The 27748-nt window shown below is 41.3% G+C and overlaps 1 protein-coding gene across 9 annotated transcripts in view; it reads right to left on the bottom strand.

Moving 5' to 3' along the window:
* The window catches only part of LOC124118860 (centrosomal protein of 128 kDa-like), a 104152-nt gene that overhangs the window by 40119 nt on the left and 36285 nt on the right, over positions 1-27748 (bottom strand). For all 9 annotated transcript variants that reach the window (XM_046481146.2, XM_046481152.2, XM_046481142.2 and 6 more), the window contains exons 8-23: positions 26429-26515; positions 22212-22286; positions 19759-19876; positions 19459-19616; positions 17083-17348; positions 16077-16251; positions 15860-15979; positions 13715-13846; positions 12593-12667; positions 11853-11939; positions 10455-10514; positions 10239-10325; positions 8164-8261; positions 6658-6724; positions 1351-1379; positions 1028-1097 (exon numbers count right to left, since the gene is read on the bottom strand). In XM_046481146.2, the coding sequence (XP_046337102.1) occupies positions 1028-1097; positions 1351-1379; positions 6658-6724; positions 8164-8261; positions 10239-10325; positions 10455-10514; positions 11853-11939; positions 12593-12667; positions 13715-13846; positions 15860-15979; positions 16077-16251; positions 17083-17348; positions 19459-19616; positions 19759-19876; positions 22212-22286; positions 26429-26515 (1704 nt within the window). The remainder of the gene's footprint in view (positions 1-1027; positions 1098-1350; positions 1380-6657; positions 6725-8163; positions 8262-10238; positions 10326-10454; positions 10515-11852; positions 11940-12592; positions 12668-13714; positions 13847-15859; positions 15980-16076; positions 16252-17082; positions 17349-19458; positions 19617-19758; positions 19877-22211; positions 22287-26428; positions 26516-27748) is intronic.

The raw sequence follows: 27748 nt of genomic DNA, 5'->3' as shown, positions 1-27748 counted from the left end.
CAGTAGATTCTGAGTGTCATATGCAGGAAGGGTGCAAAGACATCACAGGCGTCAGGGGCATTGGTGATGCCAAACACATTGAAGATGCTTAAATCGTCACAGGAGGGTATCCCCATAGATAAGACAACAAAACTGAAGGGTACAGCAGGACATCTGACCTATCAATGTATTCAACTCACTGGAAGGCAGCAATACAAAGGCCAAGACCAGGTGCTAGAAGACGTTGATGCTCTCGAAGCCGTTTCTGCGCTCTGAAGCTATGAAGCAACCATGCATCCACGTTTTCTTGGAATCTACCGGTGATTCGGTCAAGACACACCCAATGATATGACTTTACAGGATTTTAATGCAAGGATCGGCAAAAATTGTATCTGAAACTATTTTTTTATCAGGAATAACATATTCCAATATCTTGTTATTTTAGTTGCAGCTTTTACTAAATATATTTAAAATAATTATAACCCTAAGCGAAGCAGCTGATCACTATTGCCGGTTAGCATTTTTCATATGGAACCAGTTTGACCAGTCACCGTCAGGGCTCCTGCGCATGTGATCGCGAGAACTACGTGTTGACATAGAATCGTCAAACTATAACATTTATGACTTTTAACGTGTCAAAGTATGGCATTTATGATATATGTATCCATTCTCTTGCAATTAAAGTTTGTTTCAATGCGTCAATAGCGGTAATCTGACCGTGGTTGCTGTTCATAACGGTGAGTTGTGCGATCCTCTGATCGCTTCACATTTTTTATAGCCAGACTGTGTAATTACATGATTAATTTGCGTACTTCAGTATGGATTTGTTGACATGGTATTTACGTGCTCACGGTAATGTCTTTCCATTGGGGGAAAAAACATCAAAACTCATTATTGCGTGTATATTGCGGACGCCCTTCTACACAGATGTGTTTTTTGTAAAAAAAAAGTGTGCACTATACTCCCGAAAATACGGTACGGATGCACTCAGTGTGTACCAGCTGTATCAGTAGTCATAACTGGAATGTCATAAAGCAAGATAACTTACTGTCTGTTGATCCTCCAGTCTTTTCAGTTCTGCTTGAGCTGCCACCAGTTGATCATCAAGACGCCGTACTCTGCAGCAAACACAACCTCAAATTACACAAGTATTCAAAGTGAGTGAGGGAATGTTGTTTATGCCAGTCAGCAATATCCCAGCTATAACCAGGCGGCAAGGCAAACAAAGGGTTAACAGCATGAGAAATGACCCGTACCATTGAAGCAAAATGACACACAATGAGCCAAGTCATGCATTATAACTTCCATTCCACATTAGTCAACTCTAAGTAAATTTCCAGATGGTGGTGGCTCTATATAAAGGGCACCTACCTGCTTATGTCATCCTCAGCCAGATGTGTCTGAAACATACACCATCTGTGTCAGCACAGATCACATGGATTCACTACAACATCCATCAGCTGCCATGTGCTCTAAATTGCTCACATCAAGAGAAATTCTAATAAAATGCTCATCACAATGTCAGGGACTGCTACTGCCTTGAATGCGAAGAAAACAGAAGCTCTTAGAAATACAGAACATGTGACAATAGGTACTCCATTTAATGAAAGGGAAAAGACAGAAAAGGGAGTGAGTGAGTATGGTTTAACCCCACTATTAGCTAAATAGAGTTAACCACATTTCATGAAAATACGAAGCAGCCTCCTCCTCCTCACCATTTCCTGAATGCCCCCAAACTTTCCCATCTGAAACATGGATCATGAACCTTTTCTACGACATTAGGTGACAGCTGACCTCATTAGGTGACAGCTGACCTCACACATGGTCAATGCAGTACACCTTTGAAACTAATTAACTATAACTCTAGCTACCTTAAACCAGAAGGGCTTATAAAATTACCTTGACCATCAATTTCCACTTCCCACTGAGTAATTCTGATCTTCAACAGATCACTTGCGAGAACATTACTTCTTGCAAACAATGGTTGTGTTACAAATAACAAGTCTCCATAACATACTAAAAATATTACTGAACGACCTTCAAAAGTAACCTTGACACAATCATGACATATGATAAGTGTTGAGTTAGTTGCTTTGACTTCATCTTTATTGCAAACACCTTTGATATTGCATGAATTAATCTGATATTTCATGAACTTTTAACTGTTTCATAATTTGACCTCAAGTGAATTTGACTACATTATGTAGGTCACACAAAACTAGATGCTATCAGGACCCCCGCCCAAGAGATCACCTATACCATGTATCATCATCACATTTCATTCATAAATCACTCAAGCCATCATGTACACAAGCTTCCTGAACGCTAAACTTTCTTCGAGTGATCTTGACCTTTAATGTCATAAAATCACAAGTGAGAACATTACTTTTTGTAAACTTACGTGGTGTTACAAATATGAGTGAGTGAGTGAGTATGGTTTTACGCCGCTTTTAGCAATATTCCAGCAATATCACGGCGGGGGACACTAGAAATGGGCTTCACACATTGTACCCATGTCGGGAATCGAACCCGGGTCTTCGGCGTGACGAGCTAACGCTTTAACCACTAGGCTACCCGACCGCCCCTGTTACAAATATGAAGCCTTTACAATAAACTGCCAATGATTTCTGAATGAAACTATTTATATCTCATTTCATAAGTGAATGACTTTAAAACTAACTTTGACACAGCCAGGACAGGAATTCAGCTAATAACTGAGTCATATCATAAGCGATTAGTAAAAGCTCAGATTTCTCATACATTCATCCAAACTTTCATGGAATTTGAACCAGGTTTCATAATTTGACATCTAGTGACCTTGACCTTACACAGAGGTCAAGCAAAAGTTGATATGACCTTATAAAGTAAGTTTCAACAAATGCAATTTATAAATATCAAACAATAGTTAATTTTTTTAATAATTCTAAGAATACTACCTATTACATCATAGCCATAAATCCTGTATTTTGGCTGCAGACACACTGTAACTAAATCTTCAGATTTTCAACAGAAGTCCTCTTCACTGTCAACTACACACAAATAGTTGTTCCATTAATAGCACATCTAGCTCACCAGCTCTTCTGTGCGTAAAGCGAGAATAACATCACTTCTTTCAATAAACACCTAACCACTGGAGGCAGATGATGGGGGGATGCAGGGGTGGATTGGCACATGGAGATAAGCATTCTAAAGGTCGAGGCTGATGACCCATTCTCCTGTTCCAAGTGATGAATGTGGCTTCCTGCCTGATTCCATCGGGAATCTAGGAGGCGGGACCAAGTACTTCTTGTTGAGTGTTTTGAGATCGATAATCATTCTCATCTCTGTGGAGTTCTTCGGTACCAAAAACACCGGGGAGTAGAACCCCCGGGTTTCGCTGGTATCCCGCAATCTCCAAATGGCCCGTTTGGTGATAAGGGTCTTAGTGGCAAGGATGGCTGAGTCCAATTTGGCACCCCTCTGGTGAAACCTGCGTCCCACCAGGCGGGATACAAGTCGAGGGCGCTTGAGAAAATGTAGCTTGTACCGGTGATCGAGAACGTAAAAAATCCTGTGGTCGGTCGTAATGTGCATCCAATTTTCGAATGGACATCAGGGTTTCTCCCGGGACATCATCAAAGGATGTTGGTAGAGGTGGCATCGCGTGATGAATTCCAGAGGTTAACCAATTCAGGTAAGTGCCAATGTCCATAGATAGATAGGTCCTTATCCGAGAGTCCCATCATCCAATGGTGTCCATGACTCTGGTAGGATTAGCTGACGTGCTGGCTGATGGTCAGGTATGTGCTGGAGCCATACAGGATCTTTGGTGGATCGGCTTGTTGACTCTGAGGGGGGGTAAGGCGTGCTTGCCACTACCCCGCTGTTCATCAGGAAGTCGTGATCTGGACATGCTGGTTGTCGCCGCAGATCACTTGGGCTCAGTAGACTGCTTAACCCCATGTGGCCTCTTGGCTTGTCTACTTCTGAAAGTGATGGTGGTTCATCGGGTGTTGATCAGAGCTTCCATGGAGGCCTGCTGTAGGGCAAACAACTTTTCCAGGGCGTTGATCTGGACCCCCAAGGCTGAATCTGGTTGGGGTGTCGAAGGGATAGATGGTGTAGAGATGGTCTCCTTGGTGGAAGATAGGATCGAGTCCACCTTCTTCTTGGCATCCTCCTTGTGTTTAGCCTTAACAATGGAGGCATCCAACTTCATGAAGAAGGACTTGGAAAGGGGAGAGCAAAGGTCGCATCGTGACTCCTCCGTGCATAAGGCTTCCCTGCACTTCCAGCAGAAGTTTTGAGGATCGCCAGTGACCATAAACTGACCACACTGTGGAGGACGCCATAATATGTGAAAACACAAAAAAATCAACCCCGGTATACTTACCTATCCAGCCGGATCAGACCAAATAATATAGTATTTCTGAAGAAATTAGCTAATCAGTGTGACTACATATACCAAGTGCTAGAGCAAAAACAAAAAACAGGTGTTGACTCTAGCACACACAGGAAAGAAGTGAAGTTTTTCCCGCCTTTATGCACAGAAGAGCTGGTTACCTAGATGTGCTATTAGGGGAACAACAAGTTGTGTGAAGTTGACAGTGAAGAGGACTTCTGTTGAAAATCTGAAGATTTAGTTATAGTGTGTCTGCAGCCAAAATACAGGATTTATGGCTATGATGTAATAGAGGTAGATGATTCGCAGGAATTACTCAAATCATTGTGTGTACAGGTCTTCTGGATGCCTATAGTTCACACTGAGTGACCTTAACCCTCAAGGTAATCTAGCACATGTCAGAAACATTCCCTTGGGGTATGTAGGAGATATATTAGGTTTTAAGTCTCTAAGTCTCACAAGTATGTAGTTGAGAAAAACAATTGTAGTGGTGGTTGCAGCAGCAGAGTTCAAATTGAAGCAAACACATTAAGTAGGCCCCAATCACAGGGCGTGCTTATTAACCAGAAAGTGTACTGTAAATCTTGAAATTAACGCAAGCGTGAATTAAATGTGAAAAATGCGAGTGGTCTGACTGACTGATATAGGAGATTTAACGTGCGCTTTCCGACTGTAGCGTATTTCGCACACTGGCGAGTGGTCTTTGCTAAACATTGCATTTATATCAACAATAAGACATTTTTGATATACCAACTTAGACATACGCTGAAAACAAACAACTATGTATTCCACATCACTGTTTATTGAGCAGCACTTGTAAGAAGTATATAAACAATGTAATTCAAACACTATTACATCCTGTGAATTGTCACGGCTGGGGTCAAGACAAGACTTCTACTCACTTATGTCATCACTGATCACACCTGCAAGTCCAGACAGACACCACCCACACAACACAGTGTCTTTGTTCTTTGCGACTGCGGCAAAGGCACAAGCCAGTGTGCATGTATTGTTTTAGCAGAAGTACTCTACTCAGCGCTAAAAAGCGGTGCTATTTGGTGTGTGATTGGATTAATGTAAGGCTGGATTAAGGTGAGGATTCTCCTGTAAACCTGACAGAGCACATTTTCATTAGAAATACATCCACTGATGTTTGAGAGGAGGGGGGTGTCGCATTCATATTGAGTCTTTAGGCTCTCTTTTGAAGACGCATTAATTTCATGATTTACAGTATATGAAATCAAACCGAACATATCGCTTCTGCTCAAATCACTGAAAGGTGTAATTCAAAATAAAACCACGAAGGTGACTACCCAATCCTAACTGAGAGCCACTTGAGACGCTTGCAGCCCAGGAATCCCCATGGAGCTTAATGTGTTGGTAAAAATCATTATAATATAATCAAATACAGTAACTGTAATATTGCAAGCAGACAATGCCCAGTGGGACCACACAAGCAGAGTGTTCGATGAAAGGACATAAAAGGAATCACCATGTATCAAGAGATGAGAGCATGTATCCTGTTCTACACGGGTTACGTGGTGTTATGATTGAGCCAAGAAAAATAGGCTTGAATTGGCAAGGGTAGGACCTCTAGGTTTTGATATAGGCAAGTGGACACACTTGCCTCGGGAAGATGGCAAATATTTATAAACAACAACTCAAAGTTGACTCCTAGAATCTACTTCACACTCTGAAGAATATGTACAGAAGCTCTACCCATGACCACATACATTATGATTCAACCGGTGTGTCTAAGCGTCTCCAGGCTTGCAGCAGTGATGGAGTACTGAAGCCACTACCAACACATGGGGACAGATCAATTTGTGAAACACGGAAGTGCAGTGTAAAGTATGTGTCTGTATTGATAGGTGAGCGAAGGTCTAGCACTAACAACAGACATTGAGATATTTACATGGTTTTGTGTGACAGTTGAAACTGAAAACAAATCCGACCCAAATGATGCCTGGAAGAGGGGAATGAAAGGTCAAAGGTTAGTCAAAGCGGGTAAAGGCAGCACGCACACTCTTTAGCATGTTACAACAGGACTTGAGAAGCAGTACTTTTAACAGTGAGATACAGCTAATATTAACCACTCCTCAATTACCATATTATCAATCTTGTTTTACACTCTTTCAGAACCTATGCACAGAATACTGGTACAGGATACACTGCCAAGCATCTTCTACACAGAATGCAAGCACACAACACTCATGGCTGAGCAAACTGTTGATTCACCTCATGAATTAGACAGCACAATTTCACTTCCTAAAGCATAATACAATATAAAGGCTCACCTGAGTTTCAAATTCTTGTTTGACAAGCTCCAGTCTGTGAATGAGCTTGGCATTATCTTCCTCATACCTGAAACATTTGTAATTAGAATACAGTATTTGACTACTGTTGGACTACCAGTGTGTGCATAATACAAGTATACAATGAGCTGTGACTTTTATGCGAAGACGTTATCATGAGCACACAAGATGGGAAGAAGCATGTCAACAAATCTGTACTGATGTATGCAAGTTAGTCCTGTTATTACACTATATCTGGCTATAAAAGTGTTCATTGTGTATCTGGACTTATGTTTGTAATCCATTATATTACTTTTATTCAAGATTTGATGTTTTAAAGTAAATTTCATGTCTTCATGACCAAATTTGCAAACGGCAAAACAGGCACACAAACTCCAATGCCACCATGACCAAAACACAAGATAAGGCAGTGGGCATGGGAAGTTACTGCACATGATATTGGATTGCATTGTAGCATTTCACTGCCAGGGTCATGAGTTTGAGACGTGGAATATTTAAGGATTTTATTTTTTTTAAATGGAAATAAAACGAAACATGCAGCAGACCTGAGAACCAAGACTATTACTTTTTTAAGCAACAAATTTTTGTTGTTGTGTTCATTGATATTCCTGCATTCTGATTAGCTGAATTGGTCACGTGTTATTGCATTCATTTCCCAATGAGTCTAAAAAATTAAGCCGCGCCCACTGAGACGGACTACTTTCGTTACTACGGAATGTCCGGGAATCCCAAAATTACATTCCAGGGAATTCCCTTTCTGCTTAAGCGTATCGATAGTCATGCACAGGACATTTAGCAAAATTCATACAGTTTGCACATCGGTTTTTCGATTCATACCTCAATGAACCGAAAAAAAAAAACAGTCAATCCTTAATTGACAAATTGAAGCTAACACTTAACAGTTAATTAGCGCTGATAGTTGATAGCGATGGACAACTGGAAGTCAGGACTTAAATTATCATTGATTGGTAATAAGGCAGTGGACAATGGCTGGGGGTAATTAGCACTGATAGGTAATAGAATGGAAATAGCAATGGACAAATGGAAGCCAGCTAGATAATTAGCACCGGATCAGCACTAATTTACTGTTAAGTGTTGGCTTCTATTTGTCCATTGCTAATCACCTATCAGTGCCAGTTATCTGTTGGCTTCCCTTGTTAAGTTTCCACCTTTGTTATCTTATTACTTTTGTTGTTCTTACAGGCACATATAAATGTTCTCTGCCTCATAGCATTGATTCACTTGATGAAGGAGTAAGTATATACTTCGAAACGTTGTGTTCCTCATACTAAAAAAATTGACATCCATAAATTCTCTTCCTTATGTGTATCATTTCTAAATGCCTTTCAAAGACTTAATAAATGTTAAAAACTGTACATATTTTCCAATTTGCACATGATCATAAAAATGATAAAGTAACATAAGGTCATATTTGACAAAACTGGAAATCTTTCTGTGAATAATTGTTTCCCAATACCCTGAGCTTACTTTGTGAGCTGTGCTGTAAGTCTGTCAACCTCCTGTTTCCATTTGTCTTCATTTCTCTTGGCAATCTTACAGGCAGATTTCTCCTCTGATAACTCCAACTGTTAAAACACCATGTATAAGACCATCAATATTCCCAACTGTTAAAACACAATGTATAAGACCATCAATATCCCCAACTGTTAAAACACAATGTATAAGACCATCAATATCCCCAAGTGTTAAAACACCATGTATAAGACCATCAATTTCCCCAACTGTTAAAACACTATGTATAAGACCATCAATATCTCCAACTGTTAAAACATCATGTATAAGACCATCAATATCTCCAACTGTTAAAACACCATGTATAAGACCATCAATATCTCCAACTGTTAAAACACCATGTGTAAGATCATCAATATCTCCAACTGTTAAAACACCATGTATAAGATCATCAATTCTCCAACTGTTAAAACACCATGTATAAGACCATCAATATCCCCAACTGTTAAAACACAATGTATAAGACCATCAATATCCCCAACTGTTAAAACACCATGTATAAGACCATCAATATCTCCAACTGTTAAAACACCATGTATAAGACCATCAATTCTCCAACTGTTAAAACACCATATATAAGATCATCAATATCTCCAACTGTTAAAACACCATGTATAAGATCATCAATTCTCCAACTGTTAAAACACCATGTATAAGATCATCAATTCTCCAACTGTTAAAACACCATGTATAAGACCATCAATTCTCCAACTGTTAAAACACCATGTATAAGATCATCAATATCTCCAACTGTTAAAACACCATGTATAAGACCACCAATATTTCCAACTGTTAAAACACCATGTATAAGACCATCAATATCTCCAACTGTTAAAACACCATGTATAAGACCATCAATTCTCCAACTGTTAAAACACCATGTATAAGATCATCAATATCTCCAACTGTTAAAACACCATGTATAAGACCATCAATATCTCCAACTGTTAAAACACCATGTATAAGACCATCAATATTTCCAAGTGTTAAAACACAATGTATAAGACCATCAATATCCCCAACTGTTAAAACACCATGTATAAGACCATCAATATCTCCAACTGTTAAAACACCATGTATAAGACCATCAATTCTCCAACTGTTAAAACACCATGTATAAGACCATCAATATTTCCAAGTGTTAAAACACAATGTATAAGACCATCAATATCCCCAACTGTTAAAACACCATGTATAAGACCATCAATATCTCCAACTGTTAAAACACCATGTATAAGACCATCAATTCTCCAACTGTTAAAACACCATGTATAAGACCATCAATATTTCCAACTGTTAAAACACCATGTATAAGACCATCAATATCTCCAACTGTTAAAACACCATGTATAAGACCATCAATATCTCCAACTGTTAAAACACAATGTATAAGACCATCAATATCTCCAACTGTTAAAACACCATGTATAAGACCATCAATATCTCCAACCGTTACGTGTCGTTTTAGGGCGCCACAAGTCGCAGTGCAGAGTTGAGTCCCCCTCAGTTTAGCGTTGCCAGTATTCTGTGATCATGGGTTCGAATCCGAGTTCAGCTTGATTATGTAACAAGGCTTAACACTGATCCTTGGGGGTTTCACCAAAGTGATGAACACCTGAGACCTTTGGCATCTCCTCCCACATTAAGCTGACACGCCATGTAATAACCTGAATACCGTTCAAAGCAAAGCTAAACCTGCCCTGACATTTAAAAGTTAAACACCATGTGTAAAGCCATCAATTGTTTTGACTGATAAATACCATGTGTAAGACCATGACAATGACTAGACAAGACATGTAATTGCAAAATTATTTTCAGTTAACAATGACCACAACAAATTCAGAAAAAGTTAAATATTGGCTGAAATGAATGAAATGTTTATCCCCGGACAGTGGTTGTTGACGTTATTAATCAAGGAATAAGTAATTTGATAGAATGAACTCAGTTTAAACGTTCTGAGCAGTTCCATGCTGATGGCTATACACATCCCTTCCACTTCCTTAGTTGACCGACTGACGTGCCCTGCTCACCTTGAGTGCTTGTATTGTGGCTTCATATTCTACATGATCCCGCTTGAACCGTCGTGACACCTCATGCATGGTATGTGCTTCTCTGACCTACAGGAGATTCGCAAGGATGAAGACACACACACCTCATATCGCACACAGTAGCTCAACTCTTTCTGAACATTCATTATTTGAAGGAAACACATAAAATAAAATGCTAGTACCTATTTATAAGCTTACCTTGGCTTCGTTGAGCTCAATCTTGATGGACTCCATCCCATGCTGGTGGCCTGATCTCTCCTATAACCAAAGATGAACTAGTCATTCATGTAAGCACATTCAGGTCAAAAGGGTTTTTCAATAGTAATGTGAATGGTAAGCAGTCAGTTTTAAAAATGCCTAAAAAAATTAAATTACTGCTTCTCAAAAAAAAAACCTCAGAAAATTTATGTAGCTGGGTACAGGCATGACATGGTTAGGGGTCGGAGACAGGATGTTTGGTAGGTGTCTGTGAAGGGAGGTTGGGTAGAGGTCTGAGACAGGATGTTTGGTAGGTGCCTGTGAAGGGAGGTTGGGTAGAGGTCTGAGACAGGATGTTTAGTAGGTACCTGAGAAGGGAGGATGGGTAGAGGTTGGAGACAGGATGTTTGGTAGGTGCCTGAGAAGTGTAGTTGTGTAGAGGTCGGAGAGAGGATGTTTGGTAGGTGCCTGAGAAGGGTAGTTGGGCAGAGGTCTGAGATAGGATGTTTGGTTGGTGCCTGAGAAGGGTAGTTGGGCAGAGATCTGAGACAGGATGTTTGGTAGGTGCCTGAAAAGTGTAGTTGGGCAGAGATCTGAGACAGGATGTTTGGTAGGTGCCTGAGAAGTGTAGTTTGGCAGAGGTCTTAGACAGGATGTTTGGGAGGTGCCTGAGAAGTGTAGTTGGGCAGAGATCTGTGACAGGATGTTTGGAAGGTGCCTGAGAAGGGTAGTTGGGTAGAGATCTGAGACAGGATCTTTGGTAGGTGCCTGTGAAGGGAGGTTGGGTAGGGGTCTGAGACAGGATGTTTGGTAGGTGCCTGAGAAGGGGGGTTGGGTAGAGATCTGAGACAGGATCTTTGGTAGGTGCCTGTGAAGGGAGGTCGGGTAGGGGTCTGAGACAGGATGTTTGGTAGGTGCCTGAGAAGTGTAGTTGTGTAGAGGTCGGAGACAGGATGTTTGGTAGGTGTCTGAGAAGGGGGGTTGGGAAGAGGTCTGAGACAGGATGTTTGGGAGGTGCCTGAGAAGGGAGGTTGGGTAGGGGTCTGAGACAGGATGTTTGGTAGGTGCCTGAGAAGTTTAGTTGTGTAGAGGTCGGAGACAGGATGTTTGGTAGGTGCCTGAGAAGGGTAGTTTGGCAGAGGTCTGAGACAGGATGTTTGGTAGGTGCCTGAGAAGAGTAGTTGTGCAGAGGTCTGAGATAGGATGTTTGGTAGGGGCCTGAGAAGTGTAGTTGTGTAGAGATCTGAGACAGGATGTTTGGTAGGTGCCTGAGAAGAGTAGTTGTGCAGGGGTCTGAGACAGGATGTTTGGTAGGGGCCTGAGAAGTGTAGTTGGGGAGAGGTCTGAGACAGGATGTTTGTGAGGTGCCTGAGAAGGAATGTTGAGACTGTGGCCTACCTGAAAGAGCTGCCTTTTGTATAGCTCACCCTCCTCCTTGGCAGCCTTCTCTCGGTGCTGCAACTCAACTACCTTCTGCTTCAAGTCCTGTACACAATACAACTTGTTCATGTACAACAACAATTTCACAACACAACACAACACATGTACAATACAATTACACAACACATGTCGCGAAGAAATGGTCTTGTCTTGAGATTTCAGAGGAGATGATGAATACAGTGTGAGAGCTTTTTGAGAGAATGGAGGAGCATGGTCAAACAGTACATGGCAAACAGGTCAAACTTTAAAATATGAAAAACAAAATAAATGTGTTGAATCACACTACTATCTACACAAACACCAAATACCAAATGGAACACCACTACAAGTAAACTAAAACTCTGAGTAAGGGCCAAAGATATGTGTTTAAATATAACTGGTATCGCGAACTGAAAATCAAATTGAATCCTTGTGAACAAATTTTGGGTGTAATCATTGGTGAGAACAAGCATGTGAATTTTCAGCTTCATTGGTCCTGTAGTTTCTGAAGAGAAGTTACAATGAGTTGTGACGCACAACGGACGTGTTCAAACAGGACACGACATATACTCACTTGACTTTCAAACAGGTGAGCTAACAATGAAAATTTTGGTCTCTAAATGATCAGATCAGTGATGCTAGATTTCAGACAAATGACGACTCCTCACAGGCTTAGGGTATCATTGTTACATTATGTGTTGAAAATTAGGTGAACTCACATGGACTTTAGCTGTAGCCTGAGCATGCTGCCCTGCCAGGTCAGCTTTCACAGTACTCAGCTCCTTCAGCTCAATCTGCAGGAAAAAGGCAAGTCAGTCACACATTCCCCAGTGTAGCAGTACAAAATGCAAAAGAGGTCAGTCACATTCCCCAGTGTAGCAGTACCCAATGCAAAAGATGTCAGTCACACATTCCCCAGTGTAGCAGTACCCAATGCAAAAGATGTCAGTCACACATTCCCCAGTGTAGCTGTACCCAATGCAAAGGAGGTCAGTCACGTTCCCCAGTGTAGCAGTACCCAATTCAAAAGAGGTCAGTCACACATTCTCCAGTGTAGCAGTACCCAATGCAAAAGAGGTCAGTCACACATTCCCCAGTGTAGCAGTACCCAATACAAAAGAGGTCAGTCACACATTCCCCAGTGTACCAGTACCCAATACAAAAGAGGTCAGTCAGATTCTCCAGTGTAGCAGTACCGAATACAAAAGAGGTCAGTCACACATTCCCCAGTGTAGCCGTACCCAATACAAAAGAGGTCAGTCAGACATTCCCCAGTGTAGCCGTACCCAATACAAAAGAGGTCATTCACATTCCCCAGTGTAGCAGTACCCAATACAAAAGAGGTCAGTCACACATTCCCCAGTGTACCAGTACCCAATACAAAAGAGGTCAGTCACATTCTCCAGTGTAGCAGTACCGAATACAAAAGAGGTCAGTCACACATTCCCCAGTGTAGCCGTACCCAATACAAAAGAGGTCAGTCAGACATTCCCCAGTGTAGCAGTACCCAATACAAAAGAGGTCAGTCACATTCCCCACTGTAGCAGTACCCAATACAAAAGACGTCAGTCACACTCCCCAGTGTACCAGTACCCAATACAAAAGAGGTCAGTCACATTCTCCAGTGTAGCAGTACCGAATACAAAAGAGGTCAGTCACACTCCCCAGTGTAGCAGTACCCAATGCAAAAGAGGTCAGTCACATTCTCCAGTGTAACAGTACCCAATACAAAGGAGGTCAGTCACACTCCCCACTGTAGCAGCACCCAATACAAAGCAGGTCAGTCCCCCTGTGTCTAGGGTTTCCATAGTTGCACAAGAGCTGTTGAGCCTGGAACCTACCTGGAGCTGGTTGGCCTGATCCTGGGCAAGGAGATGAGCTGCTTCTACAGCTGATAGTTTGTCCTCCAATCGATGTCGGTCAGATGAAACATCAGCTGACCTTGACCTCAGGGAATGCAGCTCATTTTCCATCTGACCACAACAACATTGTAATAATATATGCTACTGCTACTGTTATCAAATATTCTACCATGAGGTTATACAATCCTGCATTCTGACAAGCAAGTTGTGGTATTAAATCTTTATCAGACAATGATTTTGCTGATGGCCTCATCAGTGTGTTTGATAAATAATTATTAAAAGTACTCCTTTCTGACACTGAATTTTGCAAGATGTCATGCATAGCTTGAAGAATTATTTTAACAATTGCAGCAATATAATTTGGGCAAAAAAGGTTGAAGAGCAATGGCCACCTGTAATCAAAGAGCTATTGTAAAATTTTTAAAAAACATTGTGAGAACACATCTACCTGTGTTCATGAAGCAGTGTCTACATACCCAGTAGGCAACTACAGTCTGACATCATCTACCTGTGTTCATGAAGCAGTGTCTACATACCCTGTCGGCGACTACAATCTGACATCATCTACCTGTGTTCATGAAGCAATGTCTACATACCCTGTCGGCGACTACAGTCTAACATCATCTACCTGTGTTCATGAAGCAGTGTCTTCATACCCTGTAGGCAACTACAGTCTGACATCATCTACCTGTGTTCATGAAGCAGTGTCTACATACCCTGTAGGCAACTACAGTCTAACATCATCTACCTGTGTTCATGAAGCAGTGTCTACATACCCTGTCGGCGACTACAGTCTGACATCATCTACCAGTGTTCATGAAGCAGTGTCTACATACCCTGTCGGCAACTACAGTCTGACATCATCTATCTGGGTTCATGAAGCAGTGTCTACATACCCTGTAGGCAACTACAGTCTAACATCATCTACATGTGTTCATGAAGCAGTGTCTACATACCCTGTCGGCGACTACAATCTGACATCATCTACCTGTGTTCAGTGTTCATGAAGCAGTGTCTACATACCCTGTCGGCGACTACAATCTGACATCATTGACCAGTGTTCATGAAGCAGTGTCTACATACCCTGTAGGCAACTACAATCTGACATCATCTACCTGGGTTCATAAAGCAGTGTCCACATACCCTGTAGGCAACTACAGTCTGACATCATCTACCTGGGTTCATGAAGCAGTGTCTACATTCTCTGTAGGCAACTACAATCTGACATCATCTACCTTGGTTCATGAAGCAGTGTCTACATACCCTGTAGGCAACTACAGTCTAATATCATCTACCTGTGTTCATGAAGCAGTGTCTACATACCCTGTAGGCAACTACAGTCTGACATCATCTACCTGTGTTCATGAAGCAGTGTCTACATACCCTGTCGGCAACTACAATCTGACATCATCTACCTGTGTTCAGTGTTCATGAAGCAGTGTCTACATACCCTGTAGGCAACTACAATCTGACATCATCTACCTGGGTTCATGAAGCAGTGTCTACATACCCTGTAGGCAACTACAGTCTAACATCATCTACCTGTGTTCATGAAGCAGTGTCTACATACCCTGTAGGCGACTACAGTCTGACATCATCTACCTGGGTTCATGAAGCAGTGTCTACATACCCTGTCGGCGACTACAATCTGACATCATCAACCTGTGTTCAGTGTTCATGAAGCAGTGTCTACATACCCTGTCGGCGACTACAGTCTGACATCATCTACCTGGGTTCATGAAGCAGTGTCTACATACCCTGTAGGCAACTACAATCTGACATCATCTACCTGTGTTCATGAAGCAGCGTCTACATACCCTGTAGGCAACTACAGTCTAACATCATCTACCTGTGTTCATGAAGCAGTGTCTACATACCCTGTAGGCGACTACAGTCTGACATCATCTACCTGGGTTCATGAAGCAGTGTCTACATACCCTGTCGGCGACTACAATCTGACATCATCTACCTGTGTTCAGTGTTCATGAAGCAGTGTCTACATACCCTGTCGGCGACTACAATCTGACATCATCTACCTGTGTTCATGAAGCAGTGTCTACATACCCTGTAGGCAACTACAATCTGACATCATCTACCTGTGTTCATGAAGCAGCGTCTACATACCCTGTCGGCGACTGTGCGCAGATCTCGTAGCTCCTTCTCAAGGTCAATGCGCAGAGACTTCAGCTCATTCACCTCGATGTCCTTGAGACGAATCTGCTCATCCTGTGCCGCCCTCACAGCCTGAAAATACATTCAACATTACAGGGTATGCCTACAGGGTATGCCAACAGTCATAGCTCTCTCTCTTTCAGTTCCATGGTCTCATGAAGTAGCTTACCAAGGCGTCTCCGAGCTCCCTCTTGAGACTCTCCATGTGTATGACTGTGTTACTGGACTGATGCCTGCTCCCCTCCATGTCCTTCACCAGCTGCTCATTGCGCTGCATCATCTGCTTCCATGCATGCTTCTGTCGGTCCAGGTCACGCTCCAGTTGCTTTACCTTCATCTTCCATCTGCAACAAGGGAATAATGCAAGGACATTTCAATTAATTTGTCATCTGGCATGACTAGCCTGGTTAGTAGTTAAATCAATAACAGCTGTATGACGGTTCTGTCCTACTGTACACCTGAGTGCATTTTACTCACAGTCTGACTATGTCCTGGCAATGAAACCTCAATAGTGCTTGCCTGACATAATACTCACTGTCTGACTATGTCCTGGCCATGAAACCTCAATAGTGCCTGCCTGACATAATACTCACTGTCTGACTATGTCCTGGCCATGAAACCTCAATAGTGCCTGCCTGACATAATACTCACTGTCTGACTATGTCCTGGCCATGAAACCTCAATAGTGCCTGCCTGACATAATACTCACTGTCTGACTATGTCCTGGCCATGAAACCTCAATAGTGCTTGCCTGACATAATACTCACTGTCTGACTATGTCCTGGCCATCAAACCTCATATAGTGCCTGCCTGACATAATACTCACTGTCTGACTATGTCCTGGCCATGAAACCTCAATAGTGCCTGCCTGACATAATACTCACTGTCTGACTATGTCCTGGCCATGAAACCTCATATAGTGCCTGCCTGACAAAATACTCACTGTCTGACTTTGTCCTGGCCATGAAACCTCAATAGTGCCTGTCTGACATAATACTCACTTTCTGTCTATGTCCTGGCCATCAAACCTCAATAGTGCCTGTCTGACATAATACTCACTGTCTGTCTATGTCCTGGCCATGAAACCTCAATAGTTCCTGTCTGACATAATACTCACTGTCTGTCTATGTCCTGGCCATGAAACCTCAATAGTGCCTGTCTGACATAATACTCACTGTCTGACTGTGTCCTGGGCCCGTGTCTTGAACTCATCCTTCTTCTTCTCACTTTCATGGAGTGAGAGTTGGGTGTTCTTCAACTCATTTGATGTCTTTTCCAGCTCTCGTGAGGTGTCACGTAGTCTCTGCACAACATCCTCCAGCTGGGTATTTATCAGTAACCTGTGTCTCTCGGTGTCATCAAGGCGGTCTCCTGTTGCCTTTAACTCAGTGATCAGCTTGGCATTCTGCTTTTCACGGTTCTCTAGATCCTTTGTCAATGTCTGCAAATGTTTAGTAAAATCTAAATATTTTTTACATTTGGATATTTATCCTGCATTACTACCTTAATGCTTCTACTGCTGGTTTTTTTCACTTAGGAGATGGAGATGTCAGAGGTCCTGGCTACAGAAGGTGAAATTCCAATTCAAGCAGCTGGAAAAGGTGGAAAACTGAAACCCCCTAATCTGGGGTAATTTCTACCAAGAGGTCACAGGGTCAGTCCCGAGGTGTAAGAATCAAGATCGTCTGGATTTTGTGTCTGTGCAACTACCAGTGAACTGAAAGTATGAACACCCTGCACATCCTCAAGAGCTACGTCTCGGAGATAATGACTGGCGAAGACAGTATCCGAGCACTAAAAACAACCCTCCATGATGGATCTGAAGTAACAATTGTTACTTGAGCCACGGTTGAGGAACAGCTCCAACCTCATGGGGGTTGTTGGCTCTAGGTGTGTCCATACCTGGTAATATATACGCCTGCAGTATATGGAATGCAGCCATAGTGAGATATAGGGCTGGGTACTCGGGTTGAGTGGGTCATGAGTAGGACCCGGGTAGAAGGATGTGAAAGGGTTCAGCGATTCTCACTGGCATTATGCAAGACTTGTTGCTCGAGCTCTGATTTCATGGGCAGAACAAGATCCTATGAGAGGAGGAGAGACCTGGGCCTGACAATAACTTGAGTCTATGGTGGCCTTAAGCCATCCTGCTACTGTGGCCTTAGCAATGTCTTTGTCGGAATGAGTCTTGCAAGATATGAATAATCTTATCCGACGTCGGCAATGGAGATCTGTAGCTCCAGATCGTCGTCGCCACTGGATAAACTTATCCCATCTTTTGGAGAGAAGAGAGGAAGACGATCTCCGTGATTTAGCCACCACTGTAGAAGCAGATTCAGAGATTCTGGAGGCCTGATAGCTTCCAGGCGGTGGGATTTAGGTTGGGAAGGTTCTCGTAGACAAGGTCTGATCTGGGTTGATGCAGAAGATCGGACCAGTTGGTCCAGCGTTGATCTGCAGAGCTCTTGTATCCTGTACCGGACTGATGTAAACTGGGAGCTCATGATTCAGACAAGACGAAAACAAGATGGTGACAGATACAACACACGCATGAAGTAAGCGCTGGAAAGAGCCAAAGGCAATAACTACTCTAATAGTACACCAGTACAGTACAGTACCCTAGTACACCAGACTATACACTACATAACTGAGAACATATTGGTTACTAAAGAATAAGCAAAAGGAAAGGCAGATGATGCTATCTGGTTCTCCAAACTGGGGAGCTTTATTTATTAGCAATGATGTGATTATATGTGACATCGCCACTTCCAGTCACATGGTAGCTGTGGGAGAAAGGAAGCCACACAACTAGTACAACAATTTCTGTAGCTAGAACCTCTCACAAAAAACAGCAGTTGAAGCATTAGGGTAGTAATGCAAGATAAGATAAAAAATTACAGGAATAGGACTTAATTGACTTTAAGCTGGATTTTACCTTGACCACATCTGTTCTATCAAATCTTTCAACATGGCAAGATAAAATGTAAATAGTCACTGTATAAAGGTTCAGTTATTAAAATCTCATCTGAGGATCTGAGGATCTCCCATTACAGGTTACGTAAGAACGGCTTTTCATTCAACCAATCAGAGCATCTCTTACGAGATAAAAAAAGTGAAAGTCTGAATGTGGTTTCTAAAAGCAAAGTCAAAAACGTTAACAAAGCCATTCTGAATGACAGATACGAGCTGTACGACTTTAATAGAAAAAAAACATTTGAAACGGAAGAGACTTTCAATAGCCTGTAGTAAATACTGCCATAAAATCTTGCATCTGTTGGACATTCCAGAATGTTCTTTTGTTCAGTTTTGATTTTGTACTGGCTAATGTCAACTTCCTGGTAAGTCAAAGTTCACAAAAGGTTGCTCTGACTTGACTTGAAATGTGTAGTAAGCACTAAGATCTGATTTTAATGAGATTGGGCTTGATTGCTTATTGGTATCATTTCACTTTTCAGTGGGCATCCCTTGCAAGATATCATGAGAAGATCTATCCATCGACACTGATAACAAATCCTGAGAAAACCAATCTGCAGTTGATGCGCATAGCATACCTCAATATGGTCGGACAACTGTGCTCTCTGCCGCTCACTCTTCTCTACAGCTCGTCTCAGTTCATCTAACTCTGTGATAGCTCCTACTGACCGGGCAAGTTGGCCCCTCAACTCTTGAATCTCTCTTTCAACCCCTCGTCTACCATCATCTTCATCCACTGAAAACAAAGGGTAAAATACAATTGAAGGAGACACTACATTAATTCTGTCAGGTATTCATTTCTTTTGCATTGATAATGTAATGCCCTGAACAATTTATGGCCAAGATACACGTATCAATACACAGATATTCTGACTCACTAGTCCTCCGCTTCCTCTTGTCTCGTATCTCATCTTCCAGGCGAGCTTCCTCCATTTTCATCTTGAAGCGAGTTCGCTCCTGGTCTGCTCTCATTAGCTGTGACCTTAGATCCTCTACCTGAACAGACAGCATGATACCAAATCTCATTTCATTATAGACAGTTGTGTCGTCATATAGAGAGAGAGAGAATAATGTTTATTATAGTGTCACATGTTATATACACTTCATACTAAAACACGTACACGAACAGTAAAAGATAACATCCGACCAGGTATGGCCTACAAGACTGTAGACATAAAAGCAAATTATAACGTCATGATCTGGGTAAGGTAAAATAAGACATATACTAACACAATGTTTAAAATTAAGGTTGGGTTATGAAAACGCACGCACGCACGCACACTCACACTCACACGCCAAATTACTTATAAAGTCACGCACACGATCATACACAAACACGTAGGTACACACACACACACCCCACACCATACCATGCACACACACACGCACACGCAAACACAAACACACGCAATTATAACCCCCCCCCCCCCCCCCCCCCCCCCCCCCTCTACACACACACACGCTCACCCCCCCCCCCCCCCCCCCACACGCACACATATACCATACGTAGATTATACCACACACACACACACACACACACACACACACACACACACACACACACACACCCACCCAACACAGGCGGTGCATTTATCCTCACCGACACTCAACATAAGCATTACAGGTATAACATTGATCACAGGAAGAAATACTACAATTCGCAAGCATAATGACATACATACAGAAAAGCGCACACAGAATCAAATGAGTGACAAGCGTCTTTGGAACATTTGATCAATCAGCTTACAAAGAGTATAACACCCGAATTCACATCTGAGTAATGATATAAATTTCTCGGTTGAAGATAAGTTTTTAAAATCTGGCATACATTCACACATATCGTTCATTACATCATAACGTAAATCATCATACATGTTACAATCAATTAAGAAGTGGACCTCAGTCTCTACTGAGTTAAAACAAAAAGGGCAAGTTCTATCCTGAAGGGGGACAAGGGGACGACTGTACCTCATTTTTTCAATGTTAATGGGGAGGCTGCCAGTGCGTAAAAGTGCCAAATATTTTCTGGTGTTTCTATGGATATAATTTGATAAGACATAGGGCTCAGGCCCTAGATTCTTCTTAAGCAATCTATAGGTCCTCAGCTTATTACCATTAGGGTTATTAGCATCATTCCACAGCTCTGAAAACCAGGCAGTTTCATCCACTTGAATAATTTTTGCTTAATGAGAGTGAACTGGCCACGTGTCATTGAATGGACATCGATCAAGTCGACGACGTTTAAGTTTCTAGCTAGCTTGTAAACCTCCTTTTCCCATGAGCGCCCTCTTTTACTTGACCAAGCATGAATGACACGGGGCAATCTTGTAATTTCCATACTGTTAAGGCGGAAGAATAAGCGAAATACTTCTATGCGTTGCTTAGTGACACATGATTTCCAACCCATGTCTCCCCTGGCGGCGACATTTGATGCATTACGTCTAAGGCCAAGAAAAAATTTACATGCTTTGTTTTGCAGAGTGTTTAACTTTTTTTGTTCATACAATCCCCAGATGGAAGCACCATATTGCATAATAGGCTGAACCAAGGATTCATACAATTTAGTGTAAATTGCATAAGTAAAACCACCAGCATCAAAATATTTTGTACATAAAACACCAAAAGCTCGACTTGCCGATTTAGCCAGTTCATTTATTGTGAACTTAAAGTCCATGTGTTCGTTAAGCCACAAACCAAGGTATTTATAATTATTACTATACTTCAAGAGAGTTTCTCCAATTGAAAAGTTGGTTGTGGAGCAATTTGTATTGGTAGGCCTAAAATGAACAATCTTAGTTTTTGTAGGATTAACTGTAAGTCTCCACTTTTGACACCATTCATTGACCACGTTTAACATATTTTGCAGTTTGTCCTCCGTGGGCGCCAATAATAAAATATCATCAGCATATAACATAATACCAATATTTAAATCATTTATGTCAACACCACAGTTCATGCTTTTTATATTGGCCGCCAGGTCGTTAATGTAAATAGAGAACAATAATGGAGAGACAAGGCATCCTTGCTTTAGTCCCCGTGGGGCCTTAAACCAGGGTGAAAACAGACCATTTACTCTCACAGTGCACTTCACATTGCTATATAAACTTTTAACAGCTTCAAACATTTTTCCGTTTATGCCATTTTTTAATATTTTAAACCATAAACAATCTCTGTTTACATTATCGAACGCCTTTTTCATGTCAATAAAACAGCAAAATGTTGATAATTTTGATTGTTTTCTATTTTTGATTATTGTACAAATGCTGTAGAGGTATATATATAAAGAGCTACACTGCCAATGCACTTGGATCACTTATGACACTTCACTCACCTGTTGTTGCAGAGCTGTACGACTACCTTCACTCTGGTCAAGTCGACGCTTTACAACATCTAGTTCAGACTCAATCTGGAAAGTTAACATAAAAAATCATGGATAATGTATATATCAGCATATTATTAAGTATTATTACTAAGTAATCTCATCAAATGTCAAGGATAATATTGGGCCATAGTTTTTTATTTGTTGGATCACAGCATGTTTTAGCAAAGTCAGAGGAGGGAAGAAATAAATCTTTATAAAGATAAAGCTTCTATAGGATAATATAAATAACAGATGATTGCTGTAAGTATTATCACTGAGTAATCCCATCAAAGGTCAAGGATAATATAGATAACACAGCATTGCTATAAGTATTATCACTGAGAAGTCCAAACAAATGTCAAGGATAATATAGATAACATAGCGTTGCTATAAGTATTATCACTGAGTAGTCCCATCAAATGTCAAGGATAATATAGATAACATAGCATTGCTATAAATATTATCACCAAGTAGTCCCATCAAATGTCAAGGATAATATAGATAACACAGCACTGCTATAAGTATTATCACTGAGTAGCCCCATCAAATGTCAAGGATAATAAAGATAACACAGCATTGCTATAAGTCAACCTAGCATTGCTATAAGTATTGTCATGGTGACTGATTTACGACACCCATTGTCTAAAGAACATTTAATTGCAAAGGCTCATTACCCTGGAGCCATGACATCTATATGCCTTGAAACATTTAATTGCTGTTATTTATTAGATGCTAATCCTATTTGTTAATCCCCATTTTTGTGTACATCGACCGTCTGCCATCCTGAACAGGATGTGCAAGTATGTCACTGGTGATTTACTGTTTACATTTATATTTATTACTTACTAAATGTCAGGTGACCTTGGCTTTATAAGCCTTGGTCCAGGGAGAGGAGGAAAAGGAAGAAGGACAGAAAAAAAGGAGAGAAGGGGTTTGACTCTCTTACCAAGCAGACCTCTCTCCCACAGCCCAGAGTGTGTACCGACTCTCTGTGGCACCCTAAGTTATTATCTAAGTATATTGTAAATTGTTAATTGTTCTTGTAAATAAAATTGTGATTAGTCTCCTGTGACTCCGGCTCTTTGCTGACTAATTCCCCAAGAAAACCAGCACGTCATTTGGAAGGTAGTGTTCACCCAGAACAGTTCCATGATAGTATTATCACTGAGTAGTCCCATCAAATGTCAAGGATAATATAGATAACCTAGCATTGCTATAAATATTATCACCATGTAATACCATCAAATGTCAAGGATAATATAGATAACCTAGCATTGCTATAAGTATTATCACTGAGTAGTCCCATCAAATGTCAAGGATAATAAAGATAACATAGCGTTGCTTTAACTATTATCACTGAGTAGTCACATCAAATGTCAAGGATAATATATACTAGCCACATAAAGAAACTGTGCACAGAGAAAATATATTCTGGATTGAAATACAACACAGCAAGAACAAAATGATGCAGACGCTGTAGCAGCTGAATGATCGGACCATAAGAAAATGTCAACGGGACCTGAACAACATCTGTTACGATGACGTCAGAAGATCAAAATGGAGTAGGGGGTCAAACGACAAAGTCACAAAGTCAATAACGGGTATGACCACCCTGTGCGTGAATCACAGCAGTGCCTCGGCGACGCATGGAGACCACTAAATGGGCCTGGAAGGCCTGGGGAATGGCCTGCCATATCCTCCTCAAATCCTGTGCCAAGTCACGGACGTCATCTGGAGGATGTGGAAGACGACGCAGACGGCGCTCCATTTCATCCCACACATGCTCTATTGGGGAGAGATCTGGAGAAATTGCAGGCCATGGCAGTAACATGACATTGTTATGGTGAAGGAAATCCATTGCGACCCTAGCCGTGTGAGGAAGAACGTTGTCCTGTTGAAATGTCAATCCCGGGCCATGACGTTGCAGGAAAGGAATGACCACAGGCCTCAGAATCTGATCTCTGTAGCCAACACCAGTGAGATTGCCCTGAACAACCACCAAAGGGGTTCGGTGCCGTGCTGTTATCCCACCCCAAATCATCACAGAGCCACCTCCAAAACAATTCCTCTCCACAATACAGTTGCGTGCATAACGTTCTCCCAGACGCCGGTAGACACGTTGGCGCCTGTCACTGTGGGAAATGTTGAACCTCGATTCATCTGTAACGACAACATTTCTCCACCATATTCGAGGTTGGCGAACATGATTTCGACACCATCTTAGACGGTTGACACGATGACGGTGTGTCAGGATGGGACGTATGGCAGGGCGTCGTGGTCGAATCCCGTACTGACGTAAACGATTCCTGACAGTGTTGGGATGGATACGGCGCAGTCCAGGAATTGTCTGGGACGTCGTTACTGCCGTTTGGAACCTGTGTCGGAGATGTGTAACTCGAATCCATCTGTCCTGTCTTGGCGTCATTACTCGGGGACGTCCTGAACGTGGGTGGTCGGCAACGTCATTTGTGTTCTGATAACGCCTCACCAATGCCGATATCCTGTTACAATGGCATTGGTAATGTGTTGCCACCTGTTGTTGCCTCATTCCCGCTCGGATCATTCCAATGGCTTCATGACGCTGTGCAGCTGTTAATCTTGGCATGATTTGCTTGTGTATGCTTGTGTCTGCGCCTGAGAAGTTTTTAATTTTTGAATGACCACAGATCATGCTTTCCAAAGTGACAGCGAATTTTGAGTTGCACATGCTGTGTACAGCTGCACAGGATGCACGTGCAGTAACACATTGCACGTCCATAGGCCCCCATCAATGATGTCATATCGCATGGCACGTGCATGAGCGTTTGAATGTCTCCAATAATTGCTGTGTTCAAACCTATCTTTCATATATGGACGGTGTGCCCTTATATCTATATTTTCTCCGTGCACAGTTTCTTTATGTAGCTAGTATAGATAACATAGCGTTGCTATAAGTATTATCACTGAGTAGTCCCATCAAATGTCAAGGATAATATAGATAACACAGCACTGCTATAAGTATTATCAATGAGTAGTCCCATCAAATGTCAAGGATAATATAGATAACATAGCGTTGCTATAAGTATTATCACTGAGTAGTCCAATCAAATGTCAAGGATAATATAGATAACACAGCACTGCTATAAGTATTATCACTGAGTAGCCCCATCAAATGTCAAGGATAATATAGATAACATAGCGTTGCTATAAGTATTATCACTGAGTAGTCCCATCAAAGGTCAAGGATAATATAGATAACACAGCACTGCTATAAGTATTATCACTGAGTAGTCCCAATAAATGTCAAGGATAATATAGATAACATAGCGTTGCTATAAGTATTATCACTGAGTAGTCTCATCAAATGTCAAGGATAAAATAGATAACACAGCACTGCTATAAGTATTATCACTGAGTAGTCCCATCAAATGTCAAGGATAATATAGATAACATAGCGTTGCTATAAGTATTATCACTGAGTAGTCCCATCAAATGTCAAGGATAATATAGATAACACAGCACTGCTATAAGTATTATCACTGAGGAGTCCCATCAAATGTCAAGGATAATATAGATAACATAGCGTTGCTATAAGTATTATCACTGAGAAGTCCCAACAAATGTCAAGGATAATATAGATAACATAGCGTTGCTATAAGTATTATCACTGAGTAGTCCCATCAAATGTCAAGGATAATATAGATAACACAGCACTGCTATAAGTATTATCACTGAGTAGTCCCATCAAATGTCAAGGATAATATAGATAACACAGCACTGCTATAAGTATTATCACTGAGTAGTCCCATCAAATGTCAAGGATAATATAGATAACATAGCGTTGCTATAAGTATTATCACTGAGTAGTCCCATCAAATGTCAAGGATAATATAGATAACACAGCACTGCTATAAGTATTATCACTGAGTAGTCCCATCAAATGTCAAGGATAATATAGATAACATAGCGTTGCTATAAGTATTATCACTGAGTAGTCCCATCAAATGTCAAGGATAATATAGATAACATAGCGTTGCTATAAGTATTATCACTGAGTAGTCCCATCAAATGTCAAGGATAAAATAGATAACACAGCATTGCTATAAGTATTATCACTGAGTAGTCCCATCAAATGTCAAGGATAATATAGATAACATAGCATTGCTATAAGTATTATCATTGAGTAATCCTAGTGTTAGTGTTCGTACCTTGTGTTTCTGGGTTTCAGCATGGAGGTACTGGCTCCGTATTCTTTCATCAATGAGCATGGGCAACTGCTGCTGTTGTTGTACAGCCTGCATGGGGAACAGACACAATCAACAGTCCCATCTTATCTCATTATAGCTTTACCAGCACTTGCTTGACAAATGTATGAAGTGTTAAGAAATAGCTGAGCAACTGCACAGAATCTGATTCAGAAAGCAGTGTATATAAGCTATTACGACAGAAATAGTGCCACAGCATTGTAGCTCACCTGGATAAGTCAACAGTTTGATATATCAACAAAGATAGTCACTCAACAAAAGTTGCAGTCAGCGATGAAACTTAAAACATTTTCTGCATGAATACAGAACTGTAATTATTTGAACAAAATATGATGACATCATAAGTAGGAAGATACATGCCAAAGTTCAGCTCCCAACCAAATATGTGAAATCTGCGAGTGACACACACTTATAAGAGTTATTTTTGCAGACGAACAACAAACAAAAAACACAAAAAGGGATATTTCTTTTATTCACTTTTATCCCCACATTGTCAAACTGGGCAGGTGTCACAAGAGCTGCTTTTGCTTTGCTTGAGTTCAAAATCAATGGAAAAAAAGTCCCTCAAGTGAGAACTTCTTGGGTAGCAATAGGCAAACATGGGAAGCTTCTCAAAAACAAAATAGAAGCAAAATTTTTGCAAATGATATATACTTTAAGACATATTATGTTTGTTCCAAATGGAACAAACAGGCAGATTCAGAAGCAAACTTTGAGTTAACCCATCAGAAGATGGTCTTTCAGGAGTTGGAATCCTGCCTCACTGTTGCAGTTCCTCCTCTCCTTTCGAGGCCGATGGCTGCCTGGCTGCCTGGCTGCCCACTTCATACTAAACTTGCAGTGTCCCATTGGTCTTCTGTTCTTTCTTTACAAATGTACCGAACACATACAGACCAGGTGTGCCTTAGATATGGTTTTCTGCAGAAAGTCATGCCAGATATCCAAATGGTTATTAATTCTTGGCCAATCTGTAGAGTGGTGGTTCCACTGATTAATTTGAAAACAGATCCTCAAGGTCGCTATCCAAAGATCTTCCACTAATAACGGAGAAGGCGGAACGTTCTCTCATAGATGTGTTGTTTCTTGTCAGACAGAAGGAAGAAGAGGGGGCCCATGGTGTCAACAACGAACGCATGTTCTGTGTACACCTGATGAAAGAGGAGGGGATAGTCTCAGCATCACTGAGGTGTTACAAGTTCAGTTCGTTGCCAAAGTCAAGAAGCTTGTTGTTCTTGGCATCGTCTTTAAACAGGAATGGGACAA

This window comes from Haliotis rufescens, unplaced genomic scaffold, assembly GCF_023055435.1.
Source record: "Haliotis rufescens isolate VD_foot unplaced genomic scaffold, xgHalRufe1.0.p SCAF_3, whole genome shotgun sequence".
NCBI classification, from domain to species: Eukaryota; Metazoa; Mollusca; class Gastropoda; order Lepetellida; family Haliotidae; genus Haliotis; species Haliotis rufescens.
Note: the sequence above shows the minus strand (reverse complement) of the source record. Positions and strands in the feature narration are given on the sequence as shown.